At 37.4% G+C, this 16,021-nt stretch overlaps 1 protein-coding gene across 5 annotated transcripts in view; it reads right to left on the bottom strand.

The window, feature by feature from the left end:
- wnt5a (wingless-type MMTV integration site family, member 5a) overlaps positions 1-16,021 on the bottom strand; it is a 33,318-nt gene that overhangs the window by 5,816 nt on the left and 11,481 nt on the right. For all 5 annotated transcript variants that reach the window (XM_048606596.1, XM_048606595.1, XM_048606594.1 and 2 more), the window contains exons 2-4: positions 14,166-14,296; positions 12,622-12,869; positions 9,225-9,517 (exon numbers count right to left, since the gene is read on the bottom strand). In XM_048606596.1, the coding sequence (XP_048462553.1) occupies positions 9,225-9,517; positions 12,622-12,869; positions 14,166-14,245 (621 nt within the window). In that variant the 5' untranslated portion in view covers positions 14,246-14,296. The remainder of the gene's footprint in view (positions 1-9,224; positions 9,518-12,621; positions 12,870-14,165; positions 14,297-16,021) is intronic.

Consider the following 16,021-nt stretch of genomic DNA (forward strand, 5'->3'; position numbering starts at 1 on the left):
CTGACGTTTCGGGCCTAGACCCTTCTTCAGGAAGGGTCTCGGCCCGAAATATCAGCTTTGCTGCTGCTCTGATGCTGCTTGGCCTGCTGTGTTCATCCAGCTCTACACCTTGTTATCTCAGACAATGGAAAGTGCTCTTAATCATGATTAAAATAAAAGTAAAAAGTTCAGTACTTATAGTCATAGTGCACAGGAAAATACAATATTAAGATGCTTAGTGGATACATCAGACACTGTTTTTCAGTCAAATGATACCCAGACTACGATAATATTTAAAACATTTGAAAACTGAATTAACTTTGAGATAGTAAGAACTATCGATGAGGTTGCCTCACTTCTCCACGGTGTCTTTGTTGGAGAGACTGTGGAAAGACGAGACTTCTACAATTCATTGCTCAAACTAAGGTGGACAAAGAGGAAAACATTTCACGCCTAATTATTTTATATGCTATTTACTTTAGACTTGTGCAATTCTTTTTTTGCCATAGCACAGGCCTACCTAAGCTTAATTGCTCCAAGTCACAGTGGAAAGAACAAACGTGGTTTACTTCAAAAGTATATATTATTCTTGAAATAAGAAGAGAAATTACAAAGGATCAAAAAACTAAGTGAGTGGCAGATTGAGTTAAACATGCAAAAGCATTAGGTCATCCACTCCAGATCGCAAAAGACAAACTGTACTAATTTCTTAAGGATCAGAAAATAGGATTTGTGAAGGAGAAAAGGGAGCACAGCATTCATATACACAAATCATGAAAGTTAGTGCACAGGTACAAAAAGACAAATTAAACACTGGCCTTTATTTCAAGTGGATTGGAAGACAAAAGTAATGAAGCAATGCTTCAGTTTCACAGAACTTTAGTCAAACCCCACCTTGACCACTGATTTTAGTTTTCATCATATATATTAGGCTAGGCTTTGCTGGAGTGATGCATCCCACAGACTTGTTGGTTAGACCTATTCATGCCTGCTTTTTCTCTTTTTTTTTGTTTGCAGATTTCTGGAAAGGACCAGCTGATAATAGTGGAACAAAAGAAACCAAGTACCTTAATGAATAATGGGATGATTGTTGAACCTCTTTAACCAATGAGATTTAAAGACTGATGGAAAAACAGAGGAAGGGACTGAGAAAGAGGGTAAATTAGATTGGGAGAATTCATTGTCGTACATTCAAAAAAATACAATGAAAAATTGCATTGAAAGAGAAGAAAAAGAGATAAAAAGGAAAAAAAAACCTTAAAATTTAAAACAAATTGTAGCTTCAATAAATGAGACTCCTTGCTTATAATTGTTTACTTCCTCGATAACAGGTTAACTTGGCAATCATTAACAATTTTGACAACATTATAAGGCTGCTTTGCTCTTAATAATTAGACTTAAATTTTTCTGATGAGTTAATAAGCAAGTAATGGAGAGATGCAGAAAATTTATCAAAAGCATCATCCAATATATGCTATTTTGGAAAGCTTACTGTGGTGCACTGCAGTTCATGCAACAAATAGTTCTCTAGGAATCACTAGTTCAGCCGCCATTATAGCAAAACCTGACCCATTGATTTGGGAGGTCAGTGGCATAGAGTCACTGAAATGAAATTCAGGCTTAAAGGATTAAATTATAAGAAAAGGTTGCAAGAACTTGCTAGCATGTTCTTGAGTTTTGATGATTGAATTACAGCCTAAGAAAAGTTAATCAATTATAAGCAAGTTCAATAAGTTTATATGTTGGATAGTAAATTGGCACCATATCCATTCCTCATCCAACATATAAAATTGAATAAGTAACAGCTAAAATCTTTAATTATTACCTATTTTAACATTATAATGAAAAACTGAAGAGCAAAATCTAAATAAATTGTTCCTGAACTTCAAACAGGTTGTAATCAATACAAGACAAACCCGTGTATATTGCAAGCAGATCACATCTTGCCCCAGTATGAAAATGCTAAGATTGATCTGGCTGTCTTTGTGATGTAAATTTATCAGTCTTAAGCTATGCTATTCGTTAGGCTTCAGAAATTTTGTTTGTACAGAGCAATATTTCCAAATATAGACAGTTGTTATCAAAATATTTAAATATGTATTTCATTTGTCTAAAGTCTAAATTTCAACAAAACTACACTTCAGATTCAAGTATTCAAGAATCAGTGGGTGAATTGATTTTTTTTATAAGTGGTTGGTCTCTGTAGACTGGAACATCTTCAGATCTACTGACAGTTTAAAGCCCAACATTTTAAAAATATCATCTTGACCAGTTTCTGTACTGAACACAGAATAATTACTAGCAGTACAGTTGTGAGTCAAACATCTAATGAAGCTTCTTTTTTTTACATTTTTGAAAATTCTAAATATCCAAGTTGCCTTCTGCACCTTCCAAAATGTCTGTAGAACTCTGTAGGGACATAATTAATGCTGCTTTACAATCCATCATGAGAAGCTGTGCTTCTGAAAAGATGTGACAGAACTTAATCGATTTTTTTCAATTCTAAAACACCAATATAAATTCTATTTGCCAACTGGGGCTAGATGCCTGCAAGTGATGATTTCAGCTAATGTATAAACTTAGTACCTTTCCTTTGCTAGGCCAATGCAACTGTTGTGACTACTAAGTTTGCAAGTTTAATCATTTCCAATAGGTACAAATGATTACATTTCATGAAAAAAAAGCTGCATGTAGAGCATTTATGTCCTTGTGCTTGGATAGTTGATGAGAATGGACTCCAAATGCTTGATTTATGAACACTGCATTACAACCCTGAGAACACTACAGGGAATTAAAAAGAAGCAGATTGTGTCCATTGCTCCTAGAGTTCATATTTACTGTGCAACTATAGCTCCCATTTGTCATTTAAAAGTTCCATTAAAATGAGTTTTGTACCCAGATAAAGCACATTATTCCGATCGATGTGCAGTGTCCAACAATTAATACGTAAAAATTCAACATCCATCATGTGTGTCAATCATTAGAATTTTGGCTGTGCAAAATATCCACATTAACGGAGAACAGATTTGTGCTCTCTTTGCATGTAGCAGCCTTGAATTAATATTGTAACTTTATATTTACAGCATTTATACTGAAAGGGTCTCATCATACTGGATGGAGGAGGTAGTTATAATAGCTTTCATATAACACACGTGAATCAAACATTGTCTTCTGCAGCTTATCATATTTATAAATATTTAGCCTTACTTGTGTCAGAGAAGGCAGGAGTTTGGCATTAATACAAGTACTCACTTCTACTTGCAAGTACAATAAAGGGTCTACCTGTGTGATATCATACCGAATTACAATGGATTCATAATCTACTCAGGTTTCTCCAGGTTTTGGTGAGAACCTGAAGAAAGATAAACACACGAGCTTATGTTCCCCATTCTCTACCTCAGGCGGCTGTGGATGCTCAGTCATTGAGTGTATTTAAGAGTGAGATTGAAAGGTTTTTAGATACTAATGACATCATCGGATATGGTTACGGCAGAGGAAAAAGGTGTTGAGGTAGATGGTCGGCCATGAACTAGAATGGCAGAACAGGCTTGAAAGCTGAATGGCCTACTCCTGCTCCTGTGTTTCTATGTCCACTGGAAGTCAATGCCCCCTGATGAAGTGCTTGTCAGGGTGCTGGAGAGTAGAGAACTGAATATAGCTACAATATATCCACACAGTTAAATCGCTCAGAGAGATTTATGGTCTAACATCATACATTATGAATTATTAAATTGGGTAAAATATTGGGTGTAGGCCAGAACCCACAGGACTCTAATCAAACATGATTCGTTATCCTCAGGAAAGGAGAAACTGGAGGTAAATCAAAGACTATTCTATTTGTTCATATTTTAATTTCTTATTTATTTTATACAAAGACCTTAGCTGTCTTTGATTTATTTCTTAAGCAAAAAAATGCTTCTAAAGCAGCACTCAATATTACATACATTCTGAATTTTGTAAATTTGAGGATACTGGATTTGAATTTATGGCTTAAGTGATAGATCACATATAAAATAACATATTCAGATTTTATTATTCAGGTTTTCATTTCAGATTCTGGTTTTGAAAAACAATTACATTTCTTTTGATGGATTCCATTTTATTTTCAATAATCAGGGATTTTATTCCCCTTCCGCAAACTCCACCCCCAGACACTTCAGGAAGCTCATAAACTGCAAAGGGAAAGTAATTACAATAGTTACTGTTGTATATTCATTGTTTGGAAGAGCAAGCAAAAAACTCTTTTGCTATATTCCAATGCTTCACGGAAAAGTAGCTCAGGGAATTTCATTTATGGGAACATTGAAATGTTTACGTATTTTATGTTTATGTTTTATAGATTTAAAGTATATATCACAAAAATTGTATTAAAGTTATTATTATAACTTGCTCCATCCAGCATTGAATGAGCTCTGTTATGTCCCAGATATAAAAGTTACAACAACTTTGCCGTAGTATGTACTGAATAGAAAGTAAATTAAACACAAACAATTTAAGAATATGACCCAATTAAAAGGTTCAGCTAAACCATGAAAGCAAAACTCAAACCATCTTAGTCTTTTCAAGAAATCTTACATTTTAACTCTTGCAACACCTCATTTTTTGCATGTTGTCAAATGACTATAACTGCCAACTAGGTTATTTGTCAGTAACAGACATCTCCTAGTTTATATGCTTTTTTTAATTGTAGTTACAAAGCAACTAAAAATCTACACAAGCCATGCTATTCATTGATTGGAAAAGCAATTTTCAATTGCCTTAGTATCTCTATTACATTATTGGATGAAAGGGTTTCACACAAAAATTTATGTTATTATACAACTATCATACAGTACAATTTCACCCCACAAGTCCCAGAAGCAATATCAACTTCAGCAATAATAACCTATTGATTAACTGAATATACTAAGTTTTGGCTGCTTTGAAAAATAATACTTATAATGACTTTGTCTGAAGGCTTCAGATAAAGGCATAAATACCCAAGGTTTTATTATACTCAAGCATCATATATTATTTAATACAGTAGCATTTTGCTGCTTAATGATAGTTTCTGGTATCTACATATCTGGCATATTGGGGTTAATTTTACAAATGTTTACTTCAAGCAGGAATCATCAACAGCTTCAGGATGAGAGAATCACTGGCATGACATTTATTGTTCCTCCCTACGTAGCTTGATAAAGGTGGTGGATGATGGCTTTCTTGAACCTCACATCCACGCAGTGAAAATATTTTTTGCAGTGACTTGGTACAATTGAGTGACTTGATAGACAGTTCAAAGGATAAAGTGTCAACTAGGTTGGTATGGGACAGAAGTTACAGGCCAAACCGTATAAGGATATTGGGTTTTCTTGTCTAAAGGATAATTGTGAATCGCTCTACTAGTTTGTGGGCACCTCAAACTAATTTTACTGATTTTTTTTATTGCAGATGTTAAAAATCCAAATTATCAAATTCCATGCTGGAATTTGAACTTATGTTCAATGAATCATTACTCCAAACTCCTGGATCACTAGTCTGTAACTTTGCAGGGGTACATATTATGCAGGGAGAAAATCTTATGTAGAAAATCTTATATATGTTCTGCATGATTTCCACCTAGAATGATCATGAAATAATTAAGCTTGTCATCCATAATATCCTGATATGCATTCCTGGTAGTAGAGACTCCCTTTTCATATGCTCAGTTTTATAAATTAACAATTTGCATATATCTTAATTTTGAAAATATTTTGTTCAACATTGTATCTTCCAATCTATAAGAAATCGGAGGCCTGGAGAATTTTAATTGTGGTATAGTGATACAAGTGTACACAGAAATAAGAAACACTACTCTTTCATCTCTGACAAGTTTCAAATCATTGATCTTACCAATGAAATAAAATGTGGAATAGGTACTAGTATAGGAAGAAAAGCATGATGTCAATGGATATAATTTTTTCAAAAAAACGACTATTTTGACAACTCACTCAAGTAAGCCGAGAGTTTAATTTATTTGCACTGGACCATATCTCACTATCAAGGATTATGCCTGTCATTGTCAGCTTCAGACTCAATTTTTAGACAGCTGGCTATATGCATTAGTGCCCATGGAGACAAACTATAAACTATTTGCAATGGATGACAGGGAAACATAAAAACATTTGTAATGTTCCATATGTTTAAATTTGAGCAAATTCTGTTCCTGCCAAAATCAATTCACGTTTCTCTACATTTAAGTACAATTAGAGCAGTTAGCTCAAACCAGTGAAGAAGCTGTTGCATTATAATAGTCTGCAACTCTTTTGCTAATTGGAAATCACCAACACACAGGGCTGTATTAATTTATATGGCTGGGTCTTGGAATGCATGGAACACTGCTGTACCTTTTATGGAATGTGCAGGTTTGTTTTATAATTTGTCCTGTTGAACGTATTTCACCCAAATTTCAACCCTAAGCTGTACATTAACCATTATTGGGAATAGCTATATCAGAATTCTGAGTATAAGAATGTAGATGAAGTTATTCAAATAATGTCCTTAGTGAAATTATAAAAATCTCTCACTGTCAACAACTCAGGCAGAGAAATTAAAGGTCCGCAATTGAGCATATCTTACACTCAAATTGGCAAATTTATACAATGGCCTGAAGATTAAACTGCTGAAAACCAGAAAAGAGATGCAATTTATCTTGCTTCCATAAAAGAACTTGAATCTGGCTGAGCTAAGCTGACCTAATAGGGTACAGTAGCAAAGTTGCAATGTTATTGAACTAGTAATCCAGAGGTCTGAACTAATGATCCAGAGCATGAACTCAGATCCCACATAGCAGCTGGGGAATTTAATTTCAATTTTAAAAATCCAATCTAAAAAGCTAATCTTAGAAACAGTGACAATTAAACTACCAAATTAGTAAATACCCACCTAATTCACTAACGTCTCTGAGAGAAGAAAGTCTGCCATTCTCACCTGAATGAACCCATATTTGACTGCAGACCCAAGCAAATTAGTTGTCTTTTTAATTAGTCATATAAACAAATTCTGCTGCTGCATAAATTAACAGCATAATAGAAGGCCACTTATAAATGTTTATTATGGACATAATAAAACATTTATACAAAATCTGTTCCTCAACCTAAAGGCAATATATATATTTCCATGTGATGTGCAGTTTGTAATATCGGAGCAACAGTGAAAACAAATTTGCATACAGCAAGATGCAACAAGCTGACAGTGAGATAGTAGGAACAGCTATGCCTGCCTCTTTGTAGGTTACGTGGAACAATCCCTCTTCCGTACCTACACCGGCCCTAAACCCCACCTCTTCCTCCGTTACATTGATGACTGTATCGGCGCCGCCTTGTGCTCCCACGAGGAGCTCGAACAGTTCATCCACTTCACCAACACCTTCCACCTCAACCTTAAGTTTACCTGGACCATCTCTAATACCTCTCTCCCCTTCCTGGACCTCTCTGTCTCCATATCGGGCAACCACCTAGAAACCGATATTCATTTCAAGCCCACCGACTCCCACAGCTACCTAGAATACTCCTCCTCCCACCCACCTTCCTGCAAAAATGCTATCCGCTATTCCCAATTCCTCCGCCTCCGCCGCATCTGCTCCCAGGATGAGGCATTCCACTCCCGTACATCTCAGTTGTCCTCGTTTTGCAAGGACCGTAACTTCCCCCCCTCAGTGGTCGAGAACGCCCTCAACCGTGTCTCCCACATCTCCCACAACTCATCCCTCACACTCCGTCCACGCAATAAGAACCAAAAAAGAATCCCCCTCGTCCTCACGTACCACCCCACCAACCTCCGGATCCAACACATCATCCTCCGACACTTCCGCCATCTGCAATCCGACCCCACCACCAAAGACATCTTTCCCTCCCCACCCTTATCTGCTTTCCGGAGGGACAACTCTCTCTGTGACTCCCTTGTCCGCTCCACACTTCCCTCCAGCCCCACCACACCCGGCACTTTTCCCTGCAACCGCAGGAAGTGCTACACCTGCCCCCATATCTCCTCCCTCACCCCCATCCCAGGCCCCAAGAAGACATTCCACATCAAGCAGATGTTCACCTGCACATCTGCCAATGTGATACTGCATCCGCTGTACCCGGTGTGGCTTCCTCTACATCGGGGAAACCAAGCGGAGGCTCGGGGACTGCTTTGCAGAACACCTACGCTCGGTTCGCAATAAACAACTGCACCTCCCAGTCGCGAACCATTTCCACTCCCCCTCCCATTCCTCAGACGACATGTCCATCCTGGGCCTCCTGCAGTGCCACAACGATGTCACCCGAAGGTTGCAGGAACAGCAACTCATATTCCGCTTGGGAACCCTGCAGCCCAATGGTATCAATGTGGATTTCACAAGCTTCAAAATCTCCCCTCCCCCTACCGCATCCCAAAACCAGTCCAGCTCATCCCCGCCTCCCTAACCTGTTCTTCCTCCCACCTATCCCCTCCTCTCACCTCAAGCCGCACCCCCATCTCCTACCGACTAACCTCATCCCGCCCCCTTGACCTGTCCGTCCTCCCTGGACTGACCTATCCCCTCCCTAACTCCCCACCTACACTCACCTTTACTGGCTCCATCCTCGCCTCTTTGACCTGTCTGTTTCCTCTCCACCTATCCTCTCCTCTATCCATCTTCTATCCGCCTCCCACTCTCTCCCTATTTATTTCAGAACACCCTTCCCCTCCCCCATTTCTGATGAAGGGTCTCGGCCCGAAACGTCAGCCTTTCTGCTCCTATGATGCTGCTTGGCCTGCTGTGTTCATCCAGCCCTGCACCTTGTTGTCTAAGCTGACAGTGAGGTCTGTTTCAGGTAGTGTTATTTCTGGGAGAGTTTTTAGCCAAAGAACTGGGGAAATCCCAATTCTTTGCCTAATGCCATTTAATCTCATGCAACTACCTTGATCTCTAAAATTGACAAGAAGCCAATGTCTAACATTGCACCTGAAGGACAGAACATCTGACAATGTAGAATTACCTCAATACCTCATGAAGTCTCACCCCAAAAGTGGAGCATGAAATTTTCAATCTCTTGACTCACAGGCTATACATGGAGTTTAATTGATACTTTGAGGCATTGTAAAATTGGTCACAAGTAATTGTGAGAAAAAAGTTATTTGCAGCTAATTTTAAAAATGAAATAGCAAATAAAAAGAAAAATTATTCTGATATGTCTTCGATCAATTATTGTTAATGTACGTTAATGTATATAATAAATTCAAAGTAGGGAAAATCAGTTTACCCTTCTTCCAGCCTCATTGTTATGCAGATTCATGAATGTCCTGGCACTATCATACGTTCCTTTCTGATAGATCTTCTCCCTCTCCCTGGCATCCACAAACTCCTTTGCAAACCGGTAGCCATATTCTACGTTATCTCCACAGCCACCCCATAGCCAATCACGTGGTAAATCCTTGGGCCGTGCAGCACGACTGCAGCCACACGTAGCCAGCTCCCCTTCACGACAAGCACGGCTGATTGCATGCACCACTCCAGCAGCTGAGATCCCATAGGTGAATGCAGTCTCCCGGCTTCCTAATGGGAATTATAAAAGGCTTCAATGCAACAGGGTAAATCAATCGACGTATTTAAAAAAAAACACACACATTCAAAATCAATCTGATAATTAATTTCGAAGTATTATCTCGGCTTATTGTGGAAGACCCTCAGTTGTTGGAAAAATTAAATAACTGGGTTTATTACATGTTATCCAAAGAAAGGTGCAAACTCTTTCCATGTCAAAGCTGTGCTACACAGATGACTGTCTCAAATAATTATCCTATGTCCCTGTAGTATATTAAAGAATATGTAGATTATTTCTACAGTATTAGCACATAACATTCTAACCTAGGTCTTCTGGGGGAATTAAAGAAAGACAAATGGAAAATAAAATCTAACGGAACTTCCTCCAACTTTGCTCCAAAATTTATTTGAAAAGTCCAACCATTGCATCTGTAGTATAGACCTACATCATTTATAGTCAACAATGCCAAGAGTTTCTCTTTTGAACACAATTGGAGCGCCAGACACAAATGGTGTTCAAAATTGCACCACTGTTCAGCAGCAAATGCATAGGCAGTGCAATAGGAAACTTTTAGAGCTTTCTTTTAAATAATATTTGTAGCAATGAATATTCCTTAATGTACTTAACAGTAATAATCTAACATAATTTTATTAGCATCTGATCTATCGCAAAGTAAAAATTTTTCATCATACTTTAGGCTACCTGTCAGTAGCCTGATTTTAAGTAACTGAAAATGACTTTTCAAAAATCTACACAGAACCAGTTACAAATTATATTACAGTACAGTAGTCAGTTTCTTAGAAAGTTAACAAAAACAAACTTGTAAAAGGTGCCTTCATTTTAAGAGCCTTTGAAGGCCTGCAAACAGGAGCAATTAGTAGAAATTCATAATAGTGATTAATTTGATCTGGGGTGTGACCAATTTTGAAGATTTAAGGCCGCCTTCCAGTAATATGTTCATAAAGCAAGTGCAAACAATTGCAGAAACTTGATTTGTACGGGGACATAATTTGTGCTTAAAATTCTTTGCTCTTCCATTCAATTTCAATTGAATTGCACTGGAGAAAACAGCAAAACCTATTGAAAACTCCTGCCTTCTATTCAACACTGTACCAAAGTCCAATAAGACAAGTATATCTACAAATAGCTCTGCTTAAGATTGATACAGGAGTATAGTTTCATCTATTACTAAAACAAAACTTTGCACAGATTACTTGCCATTTTTGACAATAAAGGTCTGGATTAAGTTTTCATTGTCATGTTAAGAAGAAGGAACATTGAATAAAATATTGCTTTAAAGTAGACAAGGAGCTTATATGTTAGTTAAAGAAATACTGCAAGAGGCCACATAGGATCAAATGCAGAAGAAATACAAAAAGACCATACAACTAGAAAGCAAGCTAGTTTCTTTGCTTTTCACACCAAGGCTGTTTGCCAGTTTAACTGTGAGCCAAAGTTAAAGTAAAAAAGAAAAGCAATAAAAAATGTAATATTGTAAAGAATACAGAAGCAGAAATAAAATGATTCTGAGTCATTATATCAACTCTTGCAAAAGAAATGAGCGATGGGCAATATTCGTTCAGATTTTACATCAGGTCACCCTTTGTAGACTGACTTGTAATTTGTAGTAAAATGCAAACAGGAATTGCAGTTATTCCAGTTTCCAATATTTCAATAAACTAGAAATATGGTGTCACTGGATATTGGCCAAGACTGGATACGTGTACAATGATTGAACATATGAAGAATACAATCCCTGCCCATGACCAAAAGTGCTGTTAAACCAATTTTTCATAGGCTTGACTATGCTGAAGTTAATTAAGATGAAGAAAGTTGAACATTTAACTTAGTTCCATGACAGTTCTTTGAGACTGGAAGTCAAGATTGTCATACCTTACAAAAGAAACACATACGTTTCTATTGTGCCTTTCATAACCTCAAGACATCCCAAAGCAATTTACAGTCAATGAATTTGTCTTTTTGAAGTGTTGTCACTGTATTAATGTGGAAAATGCAGCAGGCAATCAACTCACAGTAAAGTCTAACAAACAAATCTGATAATGACTAGATAATCCTTATTTTTCATAGTGTTTGGTGAGGGATAAATTTTGAATGGAATTGTAGAAAAAAAAGTGACCATACTTAAAGAGTCAATAAATGTTTATGTTTGCTTATAAGATTTAAAAAATGTTAATCCAAACAAAAATAGTTTAAATCTCTGGCAATTTTAGCATGGCTCTTCTGTTGATGTGGTCTACCCAAGGCCAACCCAAAACCAGATGAAGATGTCATTACCACATTCATCATCCACGTCAACTGTGCTTCTCCTAAATATTAAAACTGTTTCTCTTGAATTGTGCAAGACATGTAGAATTCACATGCTTGATGAAGTCAATCCCTTAAAATTAAATCATGAACTGCATATCCCTGTTTGTTTTAATTAATGTGTGCCTTTAACTGGTAACCAACTACAGTTAAATACATTATTTCATGCAGATTTTGCAAACATTAATACTTTTACCATCAAGGAGTTGAAGTCTGCAGATTTCTCCTGATGGGGTGTGATATGTAAACTGACAATGTAACATGGAATTTTCCGGCTACAAATTGTGCTTTGTACACATAGACTTAGAATGTAACAGTGACATTTTATTGGTGAGGTTTCTGACTGAATGAAATATTTGAAATTGGTTGATGATATCTAATTAATTTGTTTATTCTAAGTATGGTGGTGCATTACTTGTAGTTTACGTATTTACCTGTTCTGCAGTTTTATTTTAAGAGTTGCTGTCATTTAGATCTTTCTCATACCTGACTTCATGGCAAAATGAAGATATGTTAGTTAGTGATGACCGAAATGTGTCAGATTATTTAAAGGGAAAATATAAAAGACGAACTATCTAATAAGAATGAACAGACTTTTTTAACGTCATTCAAGCAGGAAAATAGTAAGGAAGTCTATTCAACAGGAACTGTACAAACAAAGGCAAATTTGTTGCAATTCATATATTTCTGTAGTGCTATTAGGAAACGCAAAAATATTTGTACAAAGGTAGACATGTACACACCATCTTCAATTTCTAACACAATATGTATAATTTTGGGGGAAATGTACCTATCTGCATGACCCTGCCGAAGACGGATGTGTTATCAACAGTGCTGCAATTCCACCGTCGGTGTCTGAATTGATGTTGGCATTCCTTGATGCCAGTTTTAGCACCCTCTCCAATGTACTGCATGTGATCCCGGTACAACTGGCAAAGCTTCTTTTGGCCTTGAGAAAGCCCAGCCAGTTGGCTACACAAAGGCTGGGCTCCTATAATGTACACCTCTGGTATTTGAATGGGATTCATGGCTAAAGACCTGAAGAGGAGAAAAAGAAAAAAGTTTAGGAAAAAAATATCTTCTCTATTCATAGTTTTCAAGAATTTGTAATTTAAGGAAAGACCACTAAGCATTTTATGATTGCGGCTACAGAACTCGAGGATAGACAGAAACAAAAATTCACAATTTACCAGGCACAGTCTACAAGGCAGAGGCGGAAGATGGTGAAAACAAAGTACTTCAGGAAGACAAAGTAATTCAGAACATAGATTCTTAACAGTTTACTGCAGCAAGAAACTCAATGTGAATTTTGACTCAATTAAGGTATAGATCAAATCAGACATTAGGACAGTTGAAAATCAAATGTGTTTTAATAATTCAGATGTCGTGAGAAACCATTCCTTTTGCAAATATCCTTGCTAACAACCAAGAAAGAACGCAAAGTTGTAATATTTAAAAGGTAGCTTTAGTATAATAGTAAACAGCATTAATTAACTCAGGAAAAAAAACTCAGCACTTTTTTAACAGTTCTAGTTGAATTACTTTAAATTAAATTGACTGAAATAATTTCTTGCAGCCAGTCAGATTTGTCCCGGTGTTCCGACTTAACGTTGCTATGTCCATGTGCAACAGAAACAAATCTTGCAGGTGATTCCCATGAATCAGTTCTTAACAATCAAACTGCAAGTGGGTTATCAGCTATGTTAAGTTTAAAAAGTACTCATTTTGACAAGTACAGGTTTGAGGAAATATATCATGAAAATAGAAATAGCATAATTATCCCAGTACTGGTCTTTCAAAACTCTATGGTAAAGGTTCAGCAGTCACGTATAAAGTCCTTGGTTCATAAGGAATTTAGTTCCCTCCTGATGCAGAATTCCTAAAACTAAAGACACTAATGGGGAAAAAGTTGTCTGTACAAGGGAGGTTCTTCATTCTGTCAATTACTTCGATGTCCCCTTTACTCTGTAATAGGAGATTTTAATAATAGTAGGAGGCCGCTACATTGCATAAAGCAACGCTGCGGAGGCAGCATTTGCTTCACAGCAGACCGTCCGATTTTCACATAGTTTACCTCTTCGATAAACACTTTGAGGAAATGGACTCTGCATGTCAGAAATATTAAGCATATATCACGGTATTAATGTTGTTTGCAGTTAAAAAGAACACATGGAAGGGATAAGTGTAATGGACCGACTTTGTACTGGGATGACGTCTACACCACAAGGTTTGAACGGGTTTACCCCATAACCATGCAGCTCAAACACAAAGATGCATCGTTAACGTTTATAATGATCACACATTCGAATTAGACTTTTAAAAAGTGGAACTCACCACCAGGAGCTTGCTTCTACCAGGACCTGTTTGCAGCCCGATAAGAGTGTGGCAGTAACCAACAGATACCTCCAGGCCATGGCACTTTTCAAAGCTGAGTAAACCGCTCCTTGCACTGTCTCCCCTCCACTCTGCACAACATAAATCAGAACCGATACACATCAAGGAAGCCGGTGAGAATAGATAGATGTTCACAAGAATGATGACTGGTAATGCAATAATGTTAACACAGTACCTTTAGGAAAAAGGGTGGCTCCTTGCGTTCAAGGACCATCTCTAACCTTCTATTGGCTGACCATCAATTACACTAACTCATGCACATCTGGGACAATTTACCAGATGTGTCTGAATCACTGTTATTAGAGGACAGTTGCAGCCAGAACGAGTTCAGTCTCAAAAATCACCATTTTACTATAACGTTGCTATTCTGCCTCAGCTGGGCTATTCAGGGGCGCAATTTTCGGCACGGAAAATAGACTGAAATGTGAACTAATCGCTTACGTGGGACACCCAGATTAGATTTTTAGCTTAGATTCTTGGTGCACCAAGATTGGACAAGCCAAGATCTGTGACTTTGGACGGTTAATATCAATATTTAAAGGTCCATTGAAATGAACATTTGACGCGTCTTAACATCCTCTGTCCTGTTGGCAAAGGCTGAATTCAACTGATCCTGCACAGGGTTGTTTTTGATAGTTTTGAAATATAGCCAAAGTAACCAAACGAGAGGGGAGAATTCTTCTTAATTATTCTCAACGGAGGTGATAATTTACGTGTAAATATTTGCCAAGAGGTGGTAACTCCTAGTTTGGGTTTGAGTATAAAAGCACAACAAATGATCATCGGAAGAAACGTGTCCATATTCTTAAATGGCAGTCTGTAAAATCGTTCTAATCCTCGTAAAACAACACATATTAAGTAATAGTGTCCTTCAATGGTCCGTATTTACATTTTGGTCGTAACAGGTTAGATCGGCCACGACAAGTGGTCTACCATTTAAGAGGAGTCTGAGCCTTCAGGCATGTTTATATGACGGGGTCTGAAACATATTCCCGTGTTGTGTAAGAAACATGACTACTTTCAGAGAGGAAGAAAAAAACCGCTTGATTTTAGAGCAAGAAATTAAATAACCGGTTCTTCTAAAGAAAGTTTTCTCTTGTTATTTACTGGAGCCATTGTACCGCCCTTTAAATATATAGTTACCAATTCATCATATTTCCTCGACTTTATAACTCCTGACAATCATAGAATTTTACAGTACAGGAGGACGCCATTCGGCCCTTCGTATCTATACTGATGCATGTAATCTCGAGATAACTTCACAAATGAGTTCTGATAAGTCATTTGGGAATCTAAACAGATTTTTTTTTGCAGGGCGAAAGTCGATGAATTACACGTGAAATACAATTCTGTCACACTTTAATTCCATTTCCACTCCCGGCTTTAGCTGATTAAGTGGGACGGAAGACTTGAATTCACCTTCCACTGAAACGGGATGTTTCGCCCGGGAAGTAACATTTAGGTAACAGGTGGGAACTACTTAGAAAACACATTTTCCCGAACGATTCAAAACAAGTAAAATGTAGGAAAGGTCAGCCAGCGTCACTTTCTACCCAGATCAAGATTTAAGCATGGAAAAAATAATTCGTCTCCAGTGATGCGACGTCCCTTTAAAAGGCAGCAATAGCGAGATTGAAAACTGATATATCAAAAAAACAAGTAATTTTATTCATTTTGTAATGTGCACACACGTCATATCCTAAAAAACATTCGTGATGTACAGGAGAGTGCCGTGTTGTGAGAACACGTCGAACTGAGGAGCATCCTAAAGACCATATTTCCTTTGCAGTGGAGGG

The sequence above is a fragment of the Rhincodon typus genome, chromosome 16 (assembly GCF_021869965.1).
Source record: "Rhincodon typus isolate 14 chromosome 16, sRhiTyp1.1, whole genome shotgun sequence".
Taxonomy (NCBI): Eukaryota; Metazoa; Chordata; class Chondrichthyes; order Orectolobiformes; family Rhincodontidae; genus Rhincodon; species Rhincodon typus.